The following is a 26495-nucleotide window of genomic DNA, read 5'->3' on the forward strand; positions in this document are numbered from 1 at the left end:
TAACCTGCTTTCGGGTAGTTTTGCCTTCATCCTCCTTCTCTCCAGCCTCTACAACCCCACTTCCCTCAGCAGATCCTCATCAGACCTGTGAAAACATTTATTTGGGCATCTCGATGCCATACTAAGTACATAGCATAAATAGTTTATCTTTAATCTCTCCTCTGCTTATTTCAGTGTAGCAAGTGCTTTTAACCCCCCCTCAGTTTGTGATCTGTACAAAAATGCCACTCTCACACGGTTTTCTTCTTTGTCAATAGGTTTAAGACTCCATCTGGATTTGGTTGGAGGTGTTTTCTCCCATCTTCTGGGAACTTGCATTCTATACTGTAAAGAAGTTAAGATGTCAGGATGCTTGCATTCTTTTTTCTTCATCTGTATTCAAAAGGAGAGGGAAGGATATAGTTTTGTAGCTTTGAGCAGTCAATTGGAGACAGAGGGACTCCATTTTCAGTCCCAGCATTAGCACTTCATATAGGAAACAGTCATTTTAGAGACAAATTGAATGAATCCTTCACTGGTAGTAAAGTACTGGTAGTAAAGAAGATGTCAGTGTTTTGTTTTGCATGAATTATTAGGGAAGAGTGTACTCTAAACCTAGAGTATTATGAAATCTCATGAGAAAGCAGTCTTCTGAGAAGTGTAAAGCAGAGCTTCGGTTACCCCTGGCAAAAGGGGATATTAAACACAAATTGCTCACACATTTCTGTGTGTTCTAGATTAGATGAATGGCTAAATCTGGGATTGTGATTTCTCCCCTGACCATCTCCAAGTCAAAAGACCAAGTTAATCTCTGTTTCTGTGAGGGGAGGAAAAAAAAAAAAAGGCTTAAAGTTATTAATTCCAGGAGTGGAAATCCCCCTCTACAGAAAATACCTTCTACCAGCCTGGATTACAGTGTCTAAACTTTGCTGTGTGTTAAGTGCCTGCATGTCCCTAGGTGTTAGAAGAGGAGCAAACATACCTCACTTGGATGTCAGAATTTCACTGTGCAGCTGTGCATAGAAGCAGAGCTGTAATGCTTTTGCTCCCTTGATAAACCAGGAGTTCGTGACTCTGCTACCACACAAGAAATTTGCATCCCTGACAGAAGTTGAGTCACGCCTCTAAATTCTACTCCAGTGCCTCTTGCTTTAGACCATCTTTTTTATCTCAAAAATTCATTTTTACAAAAATTACTGAATGTTTTATTGTTATTTAGTATTTGCAAGGACAGTAAGAAAAATGTACTAGAAATAGTTACATTTAATGTAGACCTTGCTTGGGCATGGTTTCTTCTGGAATGATGAATGAGGATTAATGGTTTGTTGGTTCTTAGTAACCATATGTACCACTTCAGGAGAAGGGGACAAGCAAACTGTCATCTCAGACAAGAGGATGTCATACATCATGACATGTGTGATTGATTTTCTCTGACACAAGTCTTCTAGATGTTTGCATGACAGTAGCTACCACACAAAACCCCCTGGTTCTGAAATTTATTTCTTGTAAAATTCCATGTATATCCCATACTTTGCGAAAGGAAGTAGAAGATGCAAAGCCCCAGTGAGATGGGTGGCTAAGTGCAGCCAGTTTACCAGGGTAACTGTATTTTATGCCTCTAAAGCTTTTTCAACTGTTAATTTTAAAACATTTCACAAATGTAACTCAGTAGGCTCAGACTGTTTTGCAGTGTTAAGTACTTGATTTCGAATGACACCAGAGGTCATATTGAATATAGTGTTGTAATATGTTCATAACACCAGATTGACTCACAAGACTGGTTGTAGCAACTTTCTACCAGCACACATGTATAGGACACAGGGCTTGGGATAGAAAGAAAAAAATAATAGATTGTTTTTCTCTCTGAAAATTTAGGAATGATTGTGACAGAATGTAGTTGCATGACTTTATTTTGACTGGGGATTTGGAATTAACATTTCTAGTTCTTAAAACAAAGACACTTAGCTCCTCTTTTTAGTTCTGTGTGACATAAGGAATTGCCAGCTTTACAGTTCTTCTGTCCCTTCCACAATGGTGAATTTGTTTCAGTGCTCCTGGCAAGGCAAGTGTACTACTTTCTGAGTTGCAGTACTGTCTCTGCAGCATCTAGGTGTTGCTTGGAAATGCTGACATTCTCAGAACTGACATGGCCTGGCTTTGCCTGGCTTATGAGACCTAAAGAGATCACAGAAAAGGACAGACTGAGAAACTGAGTCAGAGTTATAAAACAAATACCATTTTGGAAAAAATGCAAATAAATTCTGACTGCTGTGTTAACTTCAAACCTTGGCAGTCAAGCTTGCAGCTTCCATTTATGTTATTAAAAGGATGTAGGAGGAAGGACTGAAGAGTTAAAATGGCATTGACTAAAAGTGGAACAACTTATTTAAAATATCAGTATTTAAGAAACACTATGAAACAAAGAAAACACTTAGCTTTTTCTATCTACTGTAATTTTTGATTATTCTTTAAAAATTAAAGCATCAGATTTAGAAATCAATCTCTGGAGAGGTTGGTAGAACAGCAACAGAACTTTCATGGTTAGTTTAGATTTCTTAGAAGCAATTTTTTTAATTTTTTTTTTTTTTAGGTATACTATGGGTTAAACTGATCCTTTGATAAGGGGGAATTTCATTCCTCTTACACCAGGGAACTTTGCAATGATGTTGCTTTCGAGCTCTATAAAATCCCACAAACTCAGAAATACAAAAGTTTATTGTCTGGTCTGAGAAATAGGGATAATGAGGTTATACCAACTTTTTTTTAAACAAAAAGGAAATTTAGAATCACCTGATGAAGAGTCAGGAATCATTTATCTACTGACTACATTGCAATATAGCTGTGCATGATATCAAATAATTTGAAGTGACATCAAACCTATGGTGCTTTTCATCCCTACCTTCAAAACCTTCCAGGTATTTTTAACACAAAGTGTCATCTTGCACCTGGCCCACCTTCTGTTTAGTACATTTACCAGTCAATTAGAGATGAGACAACAGTTTTCCCCCATTAAATTTCTACATCTGGGATTTTCACTAGAAGCGTTTCACAACATATAAGTCAGAAAATAAGCACAACATTTTGGGACACAACTGTAAGTAGACCTTTAGTACTGAAATTGAAGACAAGGACCCAAAAAATTATCAAGTCTGTAGTTGACCAAACTTGTAATAGAAAACCAATTTGTGTATTTTCTGAAGTGCTGCCAGTTAGCTAAGCTGCGCTGCTCAGCACTTTATACCTGCCAGGATATTTGAGATTTGCAGGCTGCAGGTACCATCATCCTCTGATCCAGAAGACACAGCAGGTAGTCCCTGCTCACACTAACATGCAGGCACCTCATTTCTATAGACAGCATAGCAGTCAGCCCCTTTCACTGAACCAATTCGTGGTAGTTATGCATCCTGGACCAGCAGTGTTACTTAGGAAGCAAGATACTGCTTTGGTTTTTCCACTTGCCTGAATGGGTGCAAGCATCATATTAATTCTCAAGCCAGAGCCTTACCAAAATGATGAAGGTGAAGACTGGCAAGGATCCTTCTGTCCTGGCTATGGAAGTCAGGCCTTTGAGCAGAAGGAAGTGTGAGGTTTTTTACGGAGAACAAAGAGAAGTTAGTCTGATAGTTAAAGGACTGCTCTAGAGGAGCCAGATTTGGAGCCATACGAGGTTGTTTGGGTAACACCAACCAACCAAAAAAAAACCCCAAAAACCCAAACAACAACAAAAACAAAAACAAACCTCCAAAAACCCAAAGAAAGAAAATTCCGACCACCTCAAAAAAAAAAAAAAAGAAAAAAAGAAAAAAGATAGGGTGTTCCATTTGCTTGGCAATTTTTTCAACCTTGTTAAAATTGCTGAATTGTTGTTAAAAATAAAAAAGATAACAGTACCACACTACCTATATCAAAACAGAAAGCAATAAAGTAGCCATACATACTACAGGCATGACTTTTCTACCTGAATCAGAAAGTGTCTTTTTTGGATTGTGAGTCATATTTTCAAGATTATGCCTAAATCAGTTACAAGTACATGCAGACATCAAGAACACAAAAGTTATTTTAGAAGCATTCTTTTCATAATACTTCATATTTCTTAGGGTGGATATAGCACATGATTGCTCTCGTGACTCCCAGGCTTATATACCTTCATGTTATCAGTGGGGAATTTATTATCTAAGGAACTGATGACCTGTGATGTTGCCTCAACTATTATCATGATAGTTCCCCAAATATAAAGAGTACACTTTTAACAGTAACTAACTCCTTACTAACCAAATTTCAGTGACATACTAAGGATCAAATACCTCAAACTGTTAAAAAAAAAGTGAAGTAACCTTTGAAGTGGCACACACTTTCTAAAAAGTTGGATTTTATCTTTAAAAACTAAAGAATCTTTTTCCTCTCTTGCCTTCTTCCTGTTACACATTCCGACTTCCAGTCATTTCTCAATTTTACTCTTTGGTCCTTGGACAAGAATGTAATTCTGGACCTTTTGCTATTCAGTCTTGCTACCTTTCCTGCCTATGCATCCTTAAAATTGAGCAGCTGAAATTCAGAGAGGGACAACTGCCACATTTCTCTTTAAAATCTAGCCACAGGAGGTATATTGGCAGCAGATTTTCAATGGAAAATGCCATTTCCTCCCACAGCCCAGCTGCCACATTTAAACCATGTGTGGGGCTTCCACTCTCTTGGGAGGCTATTTTCATTTGCCTTCAGAGATTCTTCTACAGTCTAATGGAACTCACTGTCAGCTATAAAAAGCAACATTATATGCCATAGTATTTTTTTTAATTGTGATATGACTCAAGTTGAAGCCTTCTTATTCTGCACTAGAATGTGGTGGAATTCAGTTCGACTTTTTTGTTTGGGTTTTTTTTACCTGTACAGACATCCTTCTTTTCATCAGATATATCCAAAAATGCTAGATTAAAGCAAAGCCATTTAGACATCTGGTTTTTAAAGTTACGTGATTAACCTAGGAGGCAAGCTTTCATTTTTAGAATAGGGTATTTCTAATTCTCCTAATAATGAAAACTTAAAGCTGAAAAACATCAACTGAACATGAGATGTGGATTTGTCCTTTGAGTCTGCCAACAACTTGAACCAATTTCTTTATGATAGGTAAGCTTGTCACTTAGTGAAAATACTACCTGCAAGACTCCCTAATACTACAGCAAAGCAACTTCTGTGTGCTGCAGAAGGATACTAGTTCAGTAGATTATTATCACAAACAAATATATGCCTTTCAGGGTGTAAGTCATGGCAGGAGGGAAGAGGTTCTCAATTCTTTAACAAGCAGAATTTAAAATATTTCACACTTGAATGACTCCTAACCAACCGTGCAAGACACAGAGCAGTATCCTGTGGCTTGAGCTGGAGGTGAGACTGGTACATAAGCACTGAAGTGTTTGCAGCTTGTATCACTTTGCTTTTGTAATTTTTTTCCTGTAATTTCAGATGTTTACTGATGACAGCCTTGTGTTAGAAGGCTGCTCCACACCATTATTCCTTTCCACTGGTTATATTCTTTAGCTGTTTTTCGATCAAGTAAGATTCTTATTGCTATAGTTACAGGAAAATTGTTGTATCCTACTTCTTAATTCCAAGCCATACATCTTTCTTAGTTAAAATTAAGTCGGGAGTCAGTGCTATTGTGTGTCTGTACAGAAATTATGAAAAGATTATTTATGATAGGAATCAGCAGCTGATAGTATCACTATAGTAGCCCTGCATTATTGATGTGATAAAACAATAGCATACTCTATTACTCAATGCTAGAATGATAGTTTGACCTATTGTGTTGTTGTTAAATATGATCCATCAAGTCTATATCTAAGGATGTTGATTCTACTAATAGGTATCTAGGCATGTTTTAAATTATGGACAGTATAGCTACATGAACCACCTTTAATTTCCAGCAGTTTATTTTCCTTGGTTTTTGAATGCTTGAACATAACGTGCTGAATTGCTTAAAGGAAATCACATTTAAAATACTGGAATAGAAAGATGGTGTATCATGTTCAAGGCTCAAACATTGTGATTGTGCAAATATATTTTGTATAGATGCACTCTTGTAGTATATTCTGAGCCTTTCAAATTGGTCATGATTGATTGTGAACTTTTTAATTTTATGATATTATAACTAAAAATAAACAAATTGGAATTTTCGCTTCCCTCTACCTGTAAACAAAGTTGTCATTATCACTGAGACTGAAAACACAGGATACACACAAATCTGGGCGCCTTGACTACTCTAGATGATGCTTTTATTCAACTCAATGTAGCCAACATTTTTTTCATCTCTATAGAAAAATAGAATGTTTTCTTTCCCAAAGTTTTTCTTCAAATTTGTGTCTTTTTTTAGTTAAATGTGGACTTCAGAGTTTTGATTTAGTGCAGAAGTCACTGTTCTTTGAGTTAGTGCAGAAATGGTCACTGACTCTGCATGTTCCATTTTTTATGTGTCTGGGTTGCATCTAAATCAACATCAAAGTGCGCAGAATCAATAACCACTTAGCAAAACTTGATTATGTGGATTTCATCTAATGAATCAATGAGTCATTAAACCTGTGGTCTTTGCACTATTCTGCACTTGTTGATCAGCCCCAGTATTCAGGGATCTGGCAACAAGACATTATCAATTGTGTCTTCTTGCTCTTGAGCACACAGTTAAGTTGGGTATTTGCCATCCTAAGATTAGAGGGAAACTCTAGATTTGTCTGACATTGGAACATACAGGTAGTAGTGAAAAGATTGTGAAGCTATAGGGGGGAGAATTATTCAAGTTAAAAGATGTAGCTGTGGAAAGGAAACAGGTTTTTGGGTTTCTCATTCGGCAAGTATTATGGTATGTGGTTTTACATTCTATTAGGTATTGTCTTTATAGAATCTGGACAGACCATTAAAAAGAAGAAGAAGGGAGAGAAAAATTCTTGGACTTGTCTCACTTTTAATAGATTCCTAAGTGGTAGAAATACAATCACCAACCTCCCTTTATTGTCGCTACACAAAGTGTCTAAGAAAGACAAGATGAATTGCCTCCCAGGAGACTCCTGTTTCTCTGCCCTGAGTTATGAAGGCATCTTAGCATGACATGTATAGACTTAGGTTTTGGAAGCCATGAGGTAGGTGAGAGAGGAACCCCATCAATGACATTATTAGTCATGGGGTAATCAGATATTATATTTATTTAGTTGTATAAATACTTCAGTAACTTGAATAATCAACAACTGCAGGGCATGTACTTACGTTGCCACCTAAGTTTTTAGCCTCATGATGTCTTACATGTATTTTTTGTATCTTGCTTGAAATGAGCTCTCCTTAGCTGAGAGTTTTCCCCTGTATTTGTACAACATGTAGAAATACATTTCTGTGCCTCCCTTTCCTTCCCTGAACAGCTGTTGTGTTCAACCAATTAAATAAACTTGTTTGAATGGATTGGTTATTGCAAAACCTAAAGTTTCCTCTTAGTTGTCATGTCCCAAGAGCAGAGGTTTTGGTGATGGGTGAAATGATCTCACCTGCCAGAAGGCAGATTGGTTTTTCAGTGGTCCTCCCAGGGTGCAGTAACACCAGTTTAGAGTCTTAGTGAACTGTGATGGGGAGACACTTCACATGGAGATGTATAGCGACCTATGGAATAAAAGATTCCTGCTTTGACTTAATTTCTTGTGACTGTATTAACTACATCAAAGCTATTCTACTTAATTTGTTTAAAAATACATATTTCAATATCTGAATTTCTAAAAGAAAAAATACATGAGTCTTGACCTCCATCATTTCCTTCTGGCACATCATTCTATCTCATTTTTACTTTTCACTCCTTTGGCAATGCTGATTTGTAGGTACCAGTTCTTCTTTAGTGTTCATTTAGTTAAATATTTCTGTACACGGGTTGATGTGTGGTATGTTCATGGTTATTCATATGTTCAAAAAGGCTCTGAGGTGCAAAAGGATAGACTTGGCTTTTAAAACTCTATGAAGAAAGTATCATGTCTTCCTCTGCCTTTTGAGATCCAGCATGCTTCTGGTCATTTCTGTAATTTTTCTTACTTTTCCATAATGTGGAAGAGTAAATATTTGCAACTCCAGAAGGAAAAACAGTTTGAATGTTCTACATTTCACTCATTCCTGTCGCTGTATCTTCTGCCTATTAAGGTAAATTACTAGTTTTCACTGAACAGAATTACTATTGCATACATACCTAAACTGAAAAGTCAGCAAAGTTCTATTTGGTACAAATAAATGAAGTAAAGATGGTGTGTTTTGATACTGCACATATAAAAGCTCTTCCTGCTTATAAGTATCTGATTTATTTAATCAGAGACAGAAACTCATGAGAAAGCCTGAAATACAAGAAAACTGTAAATATGAGTTTACTGTATTTTAAATGATGTTTGTTAATTTAAATTATAATTTAAATTCATAAAAGCATATTAATTTGGTCATATTTTAAAAAATATTTAAGCATGTGAAACCAGATTTTCCAAAGCACTGGCTCTGGATTAGTGCCCTAGCCCCAGCTGAGAAGACAGAGGTTTGGGCAGTCATTCTGTAAGTGGCCTTACATGCCACAGTGCTTGGCAATGCAATGGTAGCAAGAAGCATGCCTGATTCTGGAACAGTATTCAAGGCTCTGGCTCAGTTGCCAGCAGGCTCCTGGAAAGCAGATTTGAGTAAGCCTGTCTTCTAGGTTGGGATTCATAGCACAGAGGATGCTAGCACAGGGAATTTTAATTCATCTGGTGGGATGCACCAAAACCAGTCTGTCCCAGCTCCATCTTCATTTAGCCATTTCCAAAACAAAAGCCCCAAAACTCCATGTCTTGCTTGAATTTTGACTTGTTGCTTTTCCCATTTTCTCTTCTATTTTATCTTCTCTTCTATAGCTGTCACAACCTGGGAAGGTTTGACTCAGCACCTCCCATATTCAAAAAGACTATGCAGGCATTATGTGGGGCATTTGTCGGGGTAGAAAAAATTCCTGACCAATGTGGCTTAGAGAAGTAATTTGTAATTTCCCACATGAAGTTTGACTTTACCATCCTGCAATTAGCACTGTCCATATATGAATACTGCTTAAAGTATGCCAACTTGCTACAAGAATGACCACTGCTGCTCATTCCTGTAGCAAGTTGGTGTACTTTAAGCAGTATTCAAATATGGATGGAAAATCATCTTCAGCTGAAGGAGTTTATTCTTGCAATTGAGTAGGCAAATACCTAGGCTGGAATTAATCTCTTTTTGTGAATTTATTTTCATTCTTTCATTCCTATAAATTCCTTGATCCAACTTCACCAGGAGAGCTACTAGCTCTTCTTTGTAATAGTGCATACTCTGCTGGGAAGGGCTTCCTACTGGAGTGAAGGGAATTTAAGCTGTAGGGTTTGCTGGAATCTAAATATTTATTTTCAGGTCAGCTTCCATCAATTGATGATATCGTCCCTTTCAAGCTAACAGTCACTGCAGTGAGAGTGATTTAAAACATTGCAGTGTTATGCAAATTAATTAGATTTGCTCATTCTTAAAAGGCTGGATTTGTTAGAGGACTTACCTGATAAATGCCTGTTTTCTCAGTACCATAAAACTCTTCATCTGGAGGTCTGGACTTGGATGTTATCCAGCCCAAACCAAAAATAATACTGAACAATATCCAGTGGGACAAGTATAGATGCTTTGGGAACCTTCTGCCTGAAGCCTTAAGCAGAAGTTTGCTTCCAAGTGTATTCTTCCTAATTTGCTATCTTAGAAACGGTACATGATAAAATTTCGCCTCGCAACCACCTCAGTTACTGAAGGACTTATTTTAGTCTTTCTGATAACCTCATTAGGTATTTGTATAGCAAATTTTTAGCTTCTATTCCATACCAAATGTTTTGGTTTCTGTTAAATTGAATTCTTGCATTAAAAAAAAACGAATGAGAACACTGTTTCTTAGGGATACTTCTTAGTTTGAAAAAAGGTTTCACAAAATTTTTCAAAATACTACTAAGAAAGAAAAATATAACAAAACTCCAAGAAAAAATGTTATTCAGATTTAGAGCATAACATTGGTGTTATCTTATTTTTCTTTACTTGGGTCTTATAGCATGAGTCATCTGAAATAATAGATTCAATAGAAAAGAGATACAACTAAAAAAAGAATGCTGGTAAACATAGCACATAGGAATTACTTTATCCAGGCTGGGTATTTAAAGTTGACTGAACTCTTAATAGTCATATAACCTCCCTTTCTCATTTTCCTCTGAGAACCTCCTCCAGATAAAGGTGTCATGTTCCAACTTTAGTGTGCAAGTTGTCATATTGTGGGGGGGAAAATATTGGTCAGTAATCTGATTTAGAAAACCTTGCATATTTATTTGGACTTATACTATATATATTTAAATATATATGTTAATTGTTATAGATTAGAAATAATAACCCTACTAATTATACTGAAAATTATATTATATTAGTAATAAATTATGTTAAAAATCAATATATTCAAGTCTAGACAAGAAATGCCTATTTCCTGAACTATATTCCTGCTGAGTGTATCAGTGAGTAGCATCATAAAGTTTTTAATGGAGAAAAATTGCATGAAAGTTTAAAAAATACCATAAGTCATCTTCTAACTAAGGAGTATAAAGTTATATATTATTTCTTCCATTTCTTCAATTATTAATGTCTATATGTCCTCTTGGAGCTTATCACTATGAAATTCAACAACATTCTTTCCACAAGAATTATTCATGACAGATTCCAAAAACCAGAGATGACTGAGACACACGGCAGAGCAGTGCAGAATATTTGAAAGTGTGTCTCAGGAAGCCCAGATATATACCCTGCTGAAAGCCAAGGGAGCTGAAGCGTGAGGAGAAAGTAAGACAAACACAGCTGACTAGGGAAATACAGGGAGCAATGAAAGAATGGATGAAGGCAGACATGACACATAAATCAATGGGGTCAATGCTCTGAGCAGGGGTAAACAAATCTAAAAATAACCAAATAAGGGGATGATCACAGTAGCCAAAATTGAAAATGCAGAGAAAATTGCAGAAGCTGTTATGACAAGCAATAACAGCTTTCACAAATATATGAGGAGCAGGAGGTCAGTGGGAGAGACTGTCATCTCCATACGTGGGTTAGTCAGTGGCAGAGGCTGCTGGGAAGCCAGCACAGCCTTCCCCTCGGTGTGCTCACTGGGAGACCACAGGGAACACGCCAGAAACACAGAGAAGTGTCCTGGAGGCAGAATGTGAAAAATTAATGAAACAGAGGATGAGAGTGGAGCAGGTTAAAAAAGAAAAAGAAGAAAATAGGGCAGCTATTAACAGTAGGCTTCAGGTCTGGTGGCCTGTTTCCCAGGTTTCTGAAACACATGGTGAGGGGTTTTTAAACTCTTTCAATCTCTGAAGTTTTCAGTACATGAGGTATATATAAACTGTGTGAGGTATACAGTTATAAGGCAGAAGGAAGCCAGTGCAAGCCAGCATTGCAAAGGTTTTATATGAAAAATCATTGCAATGGTAGCTTTATCAAGTATAAATCCAAGTACAGACAAAACCAGAGCCAGGGTTGCGGAATATCTGGTACAAATTAATTAGGAGAGTTTACAAAAGCTGAGTTGAATTTAACTAGTGATAGAAAAAGGAGTAATGAATAGAAACTGGAAGAGAAGAAATGTAGGCTGGATAGGAGGAAGAAATTTTTTGCTGTGAGTAGTGAGGTTGTGGATCCCTGAAAATGTTCAAGGCCACCTTGGACAAGGCCTTGAGCAATCTGGTCTAGTGAGAAGTGTCCCTGTCCATGGCAGAGGGGTTCAAATAGATGATCTTTAAGGTCCTTTCCGAACTAAACCGTTCTGTGATTCTTTGAACTAAAGTAACCCATTTCATTAGAAAAAATACATATTTCCAAGCCTTAATGTTGGTTCCAGCCACTACAATATACAAATACTTGTTTCTTGTAGTTGCTGATGTATCCTCAGTTTTAATTCTATAAGACACTGACCATAGATTCATAAAGATATAAACTAAAGTCAAGGTTCACGACTTTACTTGAATAGCTGAGTTCCAAATAGTTATTTAATGAGCTTTAAAAAAGCATCAAAGTCATCATACAGCTAAGTGGAATTGATTTCCATTGCCAGTTATGCACTTACCAGGGGGTCCTGAATCCTGAGTAATGCCATAGATTCTCACAAACTTTATAATATATTGTATCGAAGACCATAAAGATGTGACAAAATCCTAAAGATGACAAAAAATGCCAGTGATGATTTCTTTCTACCTTTGACCAATAATTTGTATATAAAAAGTCATGCAATTCTTGGTAGTTGTCAAAAACAAAAATTAAACAACAGTTCAAACCAAAATAGATGTATTTGTTAGCCCCCGTCATTTCCCTCACTTCTTACATTTCTGTGAATTGCAAAAGAGATAGTTTTAGGGCATTACAAGTACTTGGTATTCTTAAATGAAAAAAGATTGAATCAGGATGAAATTAATGTTCTGGCTTTAGTGTGACAAAATGGCCATGGTTGGATGGGACTTAGAGCAACCTGATCTAGTGAAAGGTGTCCCTGCCTGTGGCAGGGAAGTTGGAAGTAGATGGTCTTTAAAGTCCCATCCAAGCCAAGCCATTCCATGATTCTATGAAAAACTATAGTTTGTATGAATGCCAGTGGGGAAAAATGTTCGCAGTTACACATCTCTGGGTGCCCTTTTAGTTCAGATCTGCCTGAAATGTCGTCAGTGCAAAGTTCTAAGAAGGTTATAATAAGAGGAAGAAAGGAAATCATGGAGATTTCTGGGGGTAAGCCTACTCACGTCTTTGGAAATAAAGACCAGGATTTTGAGAACACATATTTAAGAAATAATGGTGTTGAAGAAGCTATGGTGAGGGTAGCATGCATCCGAAAGAGAAGGAACAGAAACCAAGAAAGCAGCACACATCCATTCAGTAAATGTTAACCTGTCTGCTTAAATAAATAATAAACTCATGTGCAAGTTTCTAAAACCTGCCTGAGCCTCAGGACGTGATCAACTCTTGTTTTCCAGGATGCAGCCTCTTTTAGACACGTAAGTGAAACAGATTCCTCCCTAATGATCCAGCCATTTTCATTGGCACAGCACACACTATGAAATTCTAGTTCTGAGGAAAAATTTATCTGCCTTCTCTCAGAGCTCCATGCAGAGAATTTAAATAGGCAGCTGCTGAAACCCCATAGCACCAGGGAAAGTACCAAAATAAACCTGGAGTGGTCAGAACTACAAGAAACAGTGCTTCCCTTTCACCCCAGGTATTATGCAGTGTGCAGACTGTTGGAGATTGAATTTCTGTTTGTGGCTTGACTGTGATTATGTAGAATTTTTTCCATGGAAACATGTCCTACATTTCCCCTTGTTTCTGGGCAGCTGGGTCCTGACCAAGAGGAGGACTCAACAGAACAAGAGGCAGGACAGTCATTTGGCACTGAACTGTACTGGTGATCTAGGACAAGGATTTCTTCTGTATTTATAGGTTTTACTTTGAAGTGTCATTAGGTAGAAACAAATATAGTTCAAAGAGAAAACACTAGAAGCTTAGGGCTCCCTATTTTTTCAGGTTTAGGGCTCTTAAAATTAGTGAAGATTTCGGTTTTTGCTTGCCTGTTGCATCAGAGTTTCTCGCTTCCAGGTGCGCTGAGGCTCATCTTCCATAAGAGGATGGTCTTCCACCGAAAATTCCTTCTGGATAGAATATGGCTTTGGAATCTGGAGGTTGTGGATCTATTCCCCCTCTAGCCTGCACCACTAGGCCTCAACTTTGATGCAGGTGTCTGAAATCCATATTCTGCTAGGATTACTACCCTAATCCCAAGTGAGGTGCATTGGAATCTGGCTAGATGGATGTACTTAAAATTTACGCAGTATTTCTATGTAGTGTTAATGAAGGCAGGTGTTTTTAAGCATGCTGGATTAGACTTCAAAGACACCTATTGTCCCCACAGAGAGAAAGTTGCCTGTGTTGCACAGAGATCTCCTGTAGCAGGTTTTTCATGAATACCATATTTTGTGACTCTATGTTCCTTGGATATGTGTGTGCCAGGCAGACTGTGAACAAGTGATTTGAAATTGAGGTAAGACAATAGCTAAGTTAGGCACTTAAATAAAGTGATTGAGTGCTTAAATAGAATTGTTTTTACCTAAGTAGCAGTTCAAGAAATTGGGATGCATATCTGCTGGGATGCAACTAAATTAGACCATGATCAAGACTAGGAGGACACCACATATTGTAGTACAAAATGTGGTGAGGCACCAGATTTTTCAGTGGTCTGTCAAGAGAATATGAAGCATTATTAGAGTGGAAGAAAATAAGAGATCCTCAGAGTATTGGGAAAAAGGGAGAAAGAATATAACATAAAAGGGTAAGTTATTAATAGATATGAAGAAAAGGTTATAAAAAACAGTTGAAATATCCCAAAACTAGTTAATCACAGAAAGAAGACTAAAAGCTGATACAGCTTGAGTAATGTTATAATCACACAATGAAAAACTTCAAAGAGGAAGTTCTTTAAACAAAAAATAATGTGTGTGTGCAGTCACTCTGCACAGAAGGTTGTAGAGGTTACACAAGGGAGATCAGGTTCAGCAAACCCAGATTATGTGACCTTTGAGAAACAGGTGGCTACTTTGGTAGAAAACTAGGACTCTGAAATACTATTTCTGTTACAATGCATTAAAATGATCCATAAGGAAGTGGTACTCGGTTTTGAAAAGTCCTTCATTGACAAAAGATTTTATTTATTGATAGGATTTTTTTTTAATATGAGAACACTTGTAACACTGGCCATGATAATTATTTGTGTTGGTTGTGTTGCTTTCCCATTTGTCCAGCCTTGTAGCATATTATAGACAAAAACAGTGGGGAATTTAAGAGTGATTCATTATTGTTTTTTTATTATTATATTATTATGTATAATAATGACAACATCATTCAAAGTGTGATCATATTTTTTGTTATTTAAACATCGTTGAATTGAAACATAATTGCACACAATCAAAATACTGAACACTACAAAATTTTGAAGCATTGCTTTATTCCTGAATTTTGTACTGCTAGCTACAGGTAGGACAAGATTGCTGGTTTTATAACTATATTCATCTGCCTTAGAAAGGAGATGAATAATGTAGAAGATAAAAATTAATGAGGAGGGGAAACACACATTTGTATCACTTCTGAAACTGTTGCGCTGTCGTGTATGTGTGACATTTTCAGGCAAATAATAATCAGCTGCATTTTCACAGGTTTTGTGTCCTTCCCCTTGGTCATCATTGCCTAAACATAACTTTACTTTGAAAACATGCATTTTCTGAACAGCAACTAATCATGATGTAGAATTAGAATATGACTAAATAAAATCTGGGGGATAATGTTATAATTTTCATCTTTTATTTTTGAACAGTGTTTATGGCTGTCCATTGGCAAAAAAAAGAAAAACACAAGATAAACAACCCCAAGAACCAGCCCCCAAAAGAAAACCCTTTGTGGTTAAAGCAGACAACTCTTCAGTAGATGAGTGCTATGAAACTGATGGAACAGAGGAGATGGATGAAAAGGAAGAGGAAGAAGAGGAAGAGGATGAAGAGGAGGAGGAATATTCTGATGATAATGAGGAGCAAGGTGATGAGGAGGAGGATGATGAGGAGATAGATCGAGAAGAAGAAGAGGAGATTGAGGAGGAAGAGGAGGAGGATGAAGAGGAAGGTGAAGATGTGGAGGATGAAGAGGAGGAGGAAGAAGAAGAGGAGGAAGAAGAGGAGGAGGAGGAAGAACGTGGTAATAATCAGAGTATTAGTAAAAAGTAAACAATGTGTGTTTTCTGGGTTAATCTTCTAGTGTGGTGTGTGAGGATTTAGCTGTTCAGTTCTCATTAAAGTTAATGGAAGTCATGCAGTTAAATCTCTCTGCTCCACACTGAAAATATACCCCACTGTGTTCTCTTAACATTTGTTTTAATAAGTCTGTCTTCCAAATGTTTTTAATACACCAGCACTCACAGTTCAAACAAGGAGGGTGGAGGTATGTTTGTGCTAAAAATGCTTGCATAAAATGTAATCCTAGTGTGGATTAATGCATGCAGTTACCAGGAGAATATTCACCAAGGTACAAGCAAAGCATCAGCTACAGCTGGGTGCCTGTACTGATCATTTGCAAGGGTATTTGCTAGATCTGTGTACAGGGTGTCAACAATTGCCCACATAAATTCTGTCACAAGTTTGCAGATAATTTTTGTGAGCAAAAATGGACCTCTTCCCATTAAAAATTTTGCCCTATACTTCCCCCCACCGTAAGAAACTATTCAGAACTATTATAATATACTTTGGTTCTTTTGGACTTCAATTTGTGTGCTTTAGTTGATTCTATTAAAAATACAGTGAGTGACAGTTTTACATAGATAACATCTTTCTAAAGTTTATATATTTTTGTTATCATGCCATGGCATAAATGCCATTTAGACATACAGGTTACTGGTAGTAACCAAATTAATGCAGTAGCAATGCCATTAGCCTATTCAAACTTTCTCTTTTTTTGGGATATTGGACTTTATATAATACTTTCAAAATATGTAATCACTGTCCATTTACTCCTTATGCTGATGACAGACATCATAATGCACTGGGGTGAAATGAAGGAATCATGCAAAAATTAATGAGCTATCTAAAAAGTATTTTGTTCCCATTTCCAGGGAACACGTTTTTGGTTGGGTAGATTCACCTTTCTAACCAATAAAAATATAAGAAAAGCTTTCAGCACTCCTCAGTTGGATTCCTCTTAGGAACCAGGTATGAAAGTTGTGTGACTTTTGTTTCAGCATTCTGTAAGGTCAGATCTTAAATCTTAAAGACTTTGGAAGTGTTCTTTCTCTTTGGGTGAGATGCTGGCCAGCTGGGTGGCTATCAGAGTTTTCTCAGATACTGCATCTGTAGCGTTTCCTCAATTGCCTGAATTACCACAAAATTGGTAGAGGATAAATTGTCAGTCTTAAAAGTTGTGTGAGTTTGATGCAACAAGGAAGTAATTTCCTTTTGCAGGGAACTCTGCTGTTTCAGAACCTGGAAGAGAAGCTGTGTTAGATCAGGCTGATGTGCAACTGCTGTTGCTCTCTTGATGAGCAAGTGCGGGATGTCCAGCAGTTTCTTTAAGAATAGTGGTGACTAAGTTTGTTGGTGCATAGATTATGGTGCAACTGCTGCTGTGATTTCAGCTGACATTAAAACTTTGAATCTACACTATCAAAAATGATGAAAGGAAAAAAAAAAAAAACCTAAAGCAAAACTCAAGAGCTCAAGAAAATTGCTTCTGGCAAGCCAGCAGGCTTGAACCTCAGTTTATTTTTCTATGATAATGAAACACAGTGGTTTACTTATTCTAACACAGTTACACATGCAGTTAGTGGTCCTAATCAATGTGAAGAGGCTGACATTGTTTTTTTGACTGCTTTCCTTCCATATATAGTAGGCTGTGGTTAAGAACTGCAAAAAATTTACAAAGGTACCTCTATTAGCTGCTCTGCGTATTACTTGAAATTAAAACTTACATGAGTAAGTTTTTCTTAGGAACTCATGTGATTGCAGTAACAAAACAAAAGTATATTAATAAATAAATATATGTTCTATATAAATGATTAATCATTAAGCAAAATTCCTCTTGAAATCAGAGAAGTGATTATAGGATTTTATTTGAGAAATATTTAATGATCCTTTTGAATATCAACACAGTTGTCAGTATGCAACAGTCCTAGTTAGAGCAGAGATGATTTACAAGGAAGAGTTTCTAGCAATTGATTAGGAAGGTAGCATGGAGTTCCTTATGACTATACCAAAGAGTAAAGAGTAATGACAGTTTGGTTGTTGTAAGGTCTAGAGGCTAATCAATAAATCATATTTTAAAAATAGTTTCTTTCCTATGGTTTCCAGTAGGGATATAGATGTTTCACTTTATCCTGCTTGTAGCATAATCTGCATTGATAGAATTTGGACTGCAAAATTAAGTATTCTTAAACTACATGGCCTGAATATGACTCTTGCCTTTACATATTGACTATATGGAAAATTAGATCTGTCACCTATGAATTTAGTAGTCAATCACTTGCTGCTCACTACAAGGTTCACTACAATATTGTAGCAAACCACCTTCTAAGTCACCTTAGCAGGAGGTCTTAATGTGCCATGGTATTCCTGTCCCTAGAAACAAAATGCAGAATTATCCACTGGTCACCAGGATGCCTACACAGTTCTCATGAAGGTTTCTGTCACTAGTGCTGTAGATGATAGCAGTTCAGAAAATTTCCAGAAGTAGCTATAATCTAGGTGAACGAAACAGTTAAAATCATAAGTATTGGTGGCAGAAGAATTCCGTCAGCAAGTATAGGATAGGACTATAGAGGCAGAAATGGGGAGGAGGGGGAAGGGAGAGGGTAGGACTGTAAGAGTAAGGTATTTTACTGTTTCTTAGGTCAAATTCAGTTTTCTAGCAGAAAAGAGTAAATCCTGGGAAACTCAGGTCTGTCACTGTTGTGTCATTGCCCATTCCTTTTTTGCTTAAAGGAATGGGAATTTTGGATGGGGTTCTCAGCAGATATAGGTAGTATACAGGTAATGTAGATAAACAATTCCTATTGGAAATACTTGTGCATTCACTGAAACCATCACAGCCGTTTTGAAAATCACTACAAGGAAAAAAAAACAACCAAACTTTTTCTGATGGGTCCTAAATTCTGTGCTTGTACTTCTCTACACAATCCTTTGAACCAAAATTCATGTTTTAAACTCTCCATCGATAGCTAGCATATCCTCTAAATTTCCATTAAATCTGAATCTCTTTGAAGAGCAGGTATTTTTCCACCTATCTATAAAGAGACTTGAGAAGCCCTTATGTTCACCACAACTGCTAAAGGAAAAATGAATCTTTCTGATTACTCTTCTGTCCCAGGGAAAAAAAGGAAAGATAGAGATGACCTGTGTTACCTGTGATAGCCTAACCTATAAATTGAAATACAAATGGGAAGGAGTGAGAGTAAAGGCTTCTTTTGGAGCACCCGTTCTCTGCGATGGCAACTGCCAAGAACCTTTGGATTAAAAACTGAAGTGTCCGTTCAGTTTTCAAGACAAACCAAAGTACCTTCTTCTGAGATGAGCTTGCTTCAGGTAGTTGGATCCTGAAAACCATTTCACAATGCTTTTCTATTAAAAAAAAAAAAAAATCTCCCTTGGAGAAGGTCCTGGAATAGATGTTCCAAGGAGCCATTTAGTCCATATGGCATGAAGACATTCAAAATGCTTGTACGCCAGATATTTTCTAATCAGGAACAGGGGGAGTTGGGAAATTTGATCCATCATTCAAATCCATTTCACAGATGATGCTACAGAAATTAGTGCAATTTCTTAACAGGTGAATTAGGAGTCTTTTAGATGGTCCCTTACACTTTCTTTTGAACTCAAAGTAATTGGCATAACCAGTATACTAGTGGTATTGCACCGAATTTTTCCAGTGAAATGCACTTCAGAAATAGCTTTAAACCACATATAGCAGTGTGTATTCAAAGGAGACACAGTACAGGTTTTTCTAATAAGAAAAACTAGCACATGGACATAGATGTTCTACCTGTTTTCATATTTCATAGAATAATATAATTATTTAGGTTGGAAGAGACCTCTTAAGATCATTGAATCCAACAACATTTGTTTAAATTTTAGGATTTTTTAAAAAAAACTTCATAGTGTTTTGTTTTTCTTTCATTTGCATGAGCTCAACACAGACAGACCCTCAAAATGTGAAATCCATCTACCAGCTCTATTAAGATTGTTATTGCCCTCCACTATCTTCCTGATCCCTTTAGCAGATTGCGTGTGAAGCACTTGTGTCCTCTAAGCAAGAAAAGATGCAAACACGAATCTAAAAGATGAAAGAAGCCCATGTGCTGAGGAAAACACGTTGCCACACAGCTTTCCAGCTGTGCATGCTGCTGAAAGCACTCCTGATAATGTGAACATCTTGATGAAATTAAGACAACCTATCTGTATTAGCAAGGTCATCTGTCAGCCTGCTGACCACTAATCATGTTCATTTATTCAAACTGCTAGAAGGAAAGTGGTCATCTGTTTGATGGACACAGTAGGTGATCAGTCTTAATCAGAGCAGAGAGCTACACTCACGTGTACTCACAGACAAAACACCTAGAAGAAGTAAATTATAGCTTTAAATTAAGAGGCCAGAAAGCATAATTTCACTGCCTACGACAATGTGTATGGGAAAAAGGGTCTTTTTCAGGGACAAAGGAGACTAAAAAATTTTACATGTTTACATAAGACAAAGCAGATGTAAACTCTTTGCTAATACATTTTACTGCTGCACTATACCTTGATTAAAGAAGATACCCTGTGCTTAGGGTGTCTCACACCCTAATAATAGCCACTTGAAGAAAACAAAAAATTAAGAGTTGCTGCTGGACGACATTTACCCTGGCCATTGCATTCTTTTCCTCTGGATAAAAAGTTCAAGTTATGTTTCTGGTCTAGTTACCAGTCTGGTCTCGTTAAATGCTCAAGCCAGGGAGTTGTTGAGTCAAGGCTCAGGATAAGAACTTTTATTGATACTGAGATTAGCTCAGTTGATTAGAGCATAATGCTAATAATATCAGAGCTGTGTGTTCGATCCTTTATAGGCCATTTTCTTAAGAGTTGCACTCAATGATCCTTGGAGTTCCCTTCCCACTCAGAATATTCTGTGAATCTGTGATAACTGCTTTTTCCGTGGAAGAAGCAAGCATGGATTTCAACATGTTCTGCTGTTTACCTGTTTGTATTTCATACTGAGAGATTCAGACTCAGGATTTTCACTAAAATTTTTTTTTTTAAATAATGCAATTAAAACATTTGGTACTGGTAGTTCAGGCCTGGAAACCCCAAGGTTGTTGGAGTAGGGTGGGGAAACAGCTAGCTGGTAAATACCCCCTGGATACTTCTAGTTCTTGTGGAAAAAGTTTGGATCTTTTTGTTATTGTTATGTGTTTGTGGTTGGTTGGTTGGTTGGTTGGTTGGTTGTTTAGTTGGTTGGTCTGTTGATTACTTAAGTATGACTCAAGTGTTAGTAAGTTCTGCTTTTTACTGTTTTCCATGCTCAAGGTCTTTACTATACATAGACAATATAATTTAAACTCATTAAACAGCATTATTTAAACATAATTTTTAAATTCTCTGAAGTAAGATTGGGTCTGATACTGAATTGTTTGCATCAAGACAAGTTAAGAATAGCTTTATGTCAGTAGAGTTCCATTTATGTGAGGTGATATGTTGCACATGTCATCCCTAAGTTTTCTCTGTTTGAAGAACCATTTTAGACAACTTCCTGCAATTTGAATTTTTAACTCAGAAGCTCAGTAAAACTTCTGGGCTGTGTCTAAAAACTTAGATTTATTTAACTCTCCATCTTATGTATTTAACTCCTTTCCTACAAACAAAAGGACTTAAATGATAATGTGGAATATCCTCCAAAAGCAAATTATTCAATTATAGCTTTCTGCAGTGTAAGGAGATTATTCACCTTTGATGAGACAGATTATAGATCTCTGTCATACACAACTTCAGTTGATGTAAGCAGAAATTCTGTAGAGGACACTGGCATACTTAAAGTGTTCATGGTCTGAACTGAAGGCCTTGGTAAAAGCATCAAGGAGCACATTCAGCACCACATCTGGGACTTCAATGCTGCTTTATTCTGAAACTGTTTCACATGGCATGGGGCTGCTTTATTGTGTTTCTAATACACTAACTCCTTCATTCAGTGTTAGCTGAACAAGTGATGTTGGGCCCTTGTTCTGTCAGATTGTTTCAGGGCTTGCCTGTGACCAATGCTTTCTCTAGTTTTGCCAGAGCAGTAGGTTTGGAAAGGAAGCATGTCTGTGCAGCACTGCTTTGGATTCTCAGGGGTTGCACTCCTCAGGGAAGGGCTGTCTTTTCTGCATTTCCATTGCATCCTTCTGTCTGCAGAAAAATGCTGAGTAGGTCCTTGACTTTTTCCTATTTCATTTGATGTCTGGCAAGATCTTACTGTAAAATTAATTCTTTCTGGAATAAGATGGATTAGAGAAGAAATTAAAGTCCTGTGTAGCTCTGTTCTCACTTAGACTCTCTGTAACCTGTTCATTGCCAATGATCTAGTTTTGGCACAATTGTGCCAAGAAGCCAGTTGGTTATATGATGTAGTGCTTTAAAGAACCAATAATGAACTCAATTTATATAGCAGCTCTTTGCATCCATATTTATAAATGACCTGACGCTGTTGTAAAAGGTCTCACATCTGGAATATGTCACTTCTAGAAACATATTCAGGGGTTGTACAGAACTGAGCTCTTCATGATCTCTTTTTGAATTGCTTTGTCTTTCACAGTGCTACTTGAAAGAGTCCATTGCCCACACTGTACTGCACCTTACACAGTGACCACAGGTTCTGTGTGAATCCTTCTGGATAGTACAGATGTAATGATTCTTTAAAATAACATTTGCTTGGTCAGTATTAGAGATTCCTGGTTTTCCTCTTGTGTTTAGAGTGCAGCTCTACGAGCAATTTTGATGACCCTCTCAATTCACAATTCTCACTGGGCTTACAGTCTTTGTCCTAAAAGAGTGAACACAAACGGTAGCTTTTTACCCTGAAAAGCAGAGAACTTTATTTGGTAGCTGTGGGAGTTAATTTTGCCTTATTAGAGCTCCTCCAGGAGATAATAAAATGAAATAAAATTACAGCTTGGATTGATAATTTCTTCTGATCCATGTCCATTCTCACAAATCAAATTTGCAGTCCTAGTAAAGGCCTCAAATCACAGAATTTCTTTTTAACTGAAACAGATAAACCTAAAAAAGAATTCTTTTGAAACAAAAATACTGATGTCTAATGAACATGTATATGTACTTTTATGTACTTTTGAGGACTTTTGTGTTATGGACACATTTCTTCCTTTTAGGTCTCAAAGCAATTGAATTTTTTTCTATTGTCACTGATATCACATATGATGTAGTGTTTTTTATCATAAGAAATACCTGCCCTTCTGTAAATTAATGTATTAAATTTTTTTCCCTTGACAGTAGGTTCTGGGAGCTACAGATTCCACTGTTCTTAGCAAGCTGAACAGCAAGGAAGTCCAAATCATTTATCAGAATACAAAAAACCCAAACAAACAGACAAACAAAACCAAACTAATGATAGGAAAGAAGCTACCTAAAGGAGGCTGGGTTTGGTCAGTGGTACTGAAATCCTCACAATTGTGTGGTTACATTAAGGCCTCATGCAGAAAGCACTGAAAATTGTCACTAACATGAAGCATTTCAAGTACCCATTCCACCACATGTGTGTGGTGTGTGTCATATATTGTATGCTGTCTGCAGTAAACATTATTGCTATAGCAAAAGTTTGTGGTGGCTCTGTCAGAGAAAGCTAACAGGATTGACAACTCAAGATTTAGTCAGGGTTTATTAGGTGAACTCATCATGTGATAGTTCTATCGTCCCAAAAGCTTAATTTTTCAGCCTATACTATTAAATAGGAAGGGTAAGTACTAGTATTGCTGTGACACTAAGGTAATGCCACAGAAGAACTGAACTTACAATTACAAAACCAGACAAATCAAGCAGACATTCTCCTCCTTGTGCTCCACAGACAGGGATTGATTGCTGACAGAACAAGGGCAAGATCTGTGTGTCATGAACACTTCCTTTCACCTAACACAGGAGTGTTTGCAAAGCTGCTCAGGTCCTTGTCAGACTAGGGTTCTGTCATTACAAAGCATATGTGGTGAGATTCCTTACTATTCATATACTTTAAGGCAAGCTGTGCAACTACTTTGCTTCAGATTTCTATTGTATCAAATCTATTGTTCCACCAACTGCCTCCACTTATTATAGAGTTCTGTATAAACAAGATACATCTGCTAAGCAATTTCTTGGACACCAAGTAAAAAACTGGGATGAAGATTTACAGAATATTGTCATTCTGTCATCTGCAATAATTGAAACATTGTTCAACTTTAAGGCTGGCATCCAGTGGAAAGTTAAAAATTGTTTCTTCTTCTATTGCAATGTGTTGAATAGAACTTTGCCCTCAGATCATTAAGAGAAAAATATATTGTAAAAAGTAATAATGGAAATAGAGAATATCAGATCATTATTATGGAATGATTTTTAGGAATAGGGCTGAAGTTGGACTTACAAAAAGTATACTAAACTTCATAGTAGTGTTTGTTTATTATCTGGTGAGCACAGTCTATGAATGTCCTTCCCTGGAAATACAGGCAAAAAGGACAACTTTTAGATGAATAGAAACTGGAATTTTAGGATTAGGATCCAGGGATCCTGTTACATTTATGGAACAAGATAAATGTTTCACAATAGAATGGAATAAAGATTGTGCCCCTATCTGTAATGCAGGTGCCTGAGCTGAGTGTAGCAAGTGATGCAGGAGTTCAATGCCACATGTCCTTTGTTCCTAGCACAGGAGGTAGGGCACTAGACCAGGGACTGCATTGCATAGGGAGTGCTCTCACACACGGTGATGGAGCTCCATCACACCCCAGAAAAAGCACTCAAGGACGGCTGTAGGCCAAAGGGGATCGTTCTCCTGAGGATGCAAGCCATGCTGAGTTCTGTCTTTGCTCCAGGGACCCTGTAACCATCTTATGGCTTGACTTCTTAATATTAGGCTACAAAATCAGTCGTGGGCACAGTGAAGAGACACTGCATTTCTCTCTTCAAGGCAAGTGTCCTTGTATAACATCTACAATAAACACATTGTATTTTTGCATGACCAGTTAGCATTAAAAAAAAGTGTGGAACTTAAAGTGTGGGTCTTACTCTACTCTTGTGTTTTTGGCTCCCTAATGGAGCTTGAATCCAGTCTAGCTTTTATTCTGGTGACTAGCAAATGTTTTTGGGAAATATGATATGAAATCTATATAAACCATGAGAGCTTTTACTCTTCTGTTTCCTTAGTGAGTTACCCACTAAACAATGTGTTTCACCTGGGCGATGGGCAGATGGGGATGAGCAGGGGAAATGAAGAAGGAAACAAACCATTCTTTTCTTGGCTATAAATTAGGCTAGCCAATCAAAGCAACACTTCATGGGAAGCCTTTTTCTTTCAGGTGTACATTAGAGCATAGCTAGTGGATTAGGTTTGTCTGGAAACTTATGTATGAAAAGACCCAGTGTCTAGAATCTTTTGGTGCTTAAATAGCAGATAGGCAGAGAGCTTTGTAAGGCTGGAGCTGTACACATCAGAGCAGAGCTTTGAATGACTGATTGGTGTTATGGTGTCTCCCAGGTTTAAGGCACAGATGGATATAGATGTAGTTGTATCACCAAGAAATAGAGGAATATAATTGTTCTTTTCTATACAACATGCCACATGAGAAAACTAATCTGAAAGTGTTTTAGAAATTACTGATGCTATTTGTAAGATTTTTTTAAAGTGATTTATGTTGAAATCCTCATTAAAGATATGGTATGAGTTTAAGAAAAAAACTTGATTCAGCAGCTGGAGGGTCTTCAGACCCAGAGATGGAAACAATAAGTTCCAAATGTAAAAGGGATGACAGGGCTTATGCAGGAAAGAAAAATGCAGAAAGATGTAAAGAAACACTTAAGAAGTGAGCATGGGAATACTGCAGAGAGCAAATGAAATAGGCTGTTAGGATTCCTTCATGGACAGCAGGAAATGACAGATGTGAAAGCTGCAGTAAAGAATCTTTAAATTAACAGTTAAAAAGCTTTAAGATGGAAGATCAGGGCTAAACAAAATACCCACACTGACAGGCAATGCAGCACAGTTTTTTTCTGTTATATTTTCTCCTCCCTGGTTGTATGTGAGCATTTTCCTATAGTTCATGATGTGAAGTAGCTTACTGTGTCTTATTTTCTTAATGATAGAATTCTTTATCATTGTCATTAGTAGAATCAGAGCTAGACACATTCAGAGCACTTTTAGAACCCCATCCAATATGTGTGGACTCTCTCAGACTTTTTATAATACTGTAAATAAGGATTTTTAAACTATACTTGATGTCTGTATAAGATACAAACAGCAATGAACCCAAATTACTAACTGTTTAAAAAATGCATAACTAAAATTAATAGTACTGTACTTTTTAAAGAAAGAATTACTGTCCTCTGGCAAGTAAGTGTTTTACTTGAAATCTGCAAATTGCACATCAAGAAGATAGGCAATGTAGAAATAATGTACACAGTTTATCTGAGTTTTAGGAATGGATTCGATGCAGTTCCATTTAATACATTCATTTTAAGTCATAAAACATAATACAGCACCAGATACAAAGGAACAGAGAGGAAAAGTTCATGTTGAATACGTTAATTCCATTGGCTCAGATACTTTAGTGCACAGAAAGTTAAATTAATGAGACTAGAATCTAAAAATAATCACACAAAAGGCAAATTTGAGGGAGCAATATGATAAAGTGAAAAAAAACCCAACACAAATAA

At 37.0% G+C, this 26495-nt stretch overlaps 1 protein-coding gene across 16 annotated transcripts in view; it reads left to right on the top strand.

The window, feature by feature from the left end:
* Nucleotides 1-26495, top strand: part of MYT1L (myelin transcription factor 1 like) — a 301704-nt gene that overhangs the window by 181915 nt on the left and 93294 nt on the right. For 11 of the 16 annotated variants that reach the window (XM_054279201.1, XM_054279199.1, XM_054279203.1 and 8 more), the window contains exon 6: nt 15410-15783. In XM_054279201.1, coding sequence (XP_054135176.1) covers nt 15410-15783 — 374 coding nt within the window. The remainder of the gene's footprint in view (nt 1-15409; nt 15784-26495) is intronic. The other 5 variants (XM_054279200.1, XM_054279204.1, XM_054279210.1 and 2 more) reach the window with 1 other exon arrangement.

This window comes from Melozone crissalis, unplaced genomic scaffold, assembly GCF_028551555.1.
Source record: "Melozone crissalis strain CALT ecotype California unplaced genomic scaffold, PUWL_Pcris_2 ptg000027l_1, whole genome shotgun sequence".
Classification (NCBI taxonomy): Eukaryota; Metazoa; Chordata; class Aves; order Passeriformes; family Passerellidae; genus Melozone; species Melozone crissalis.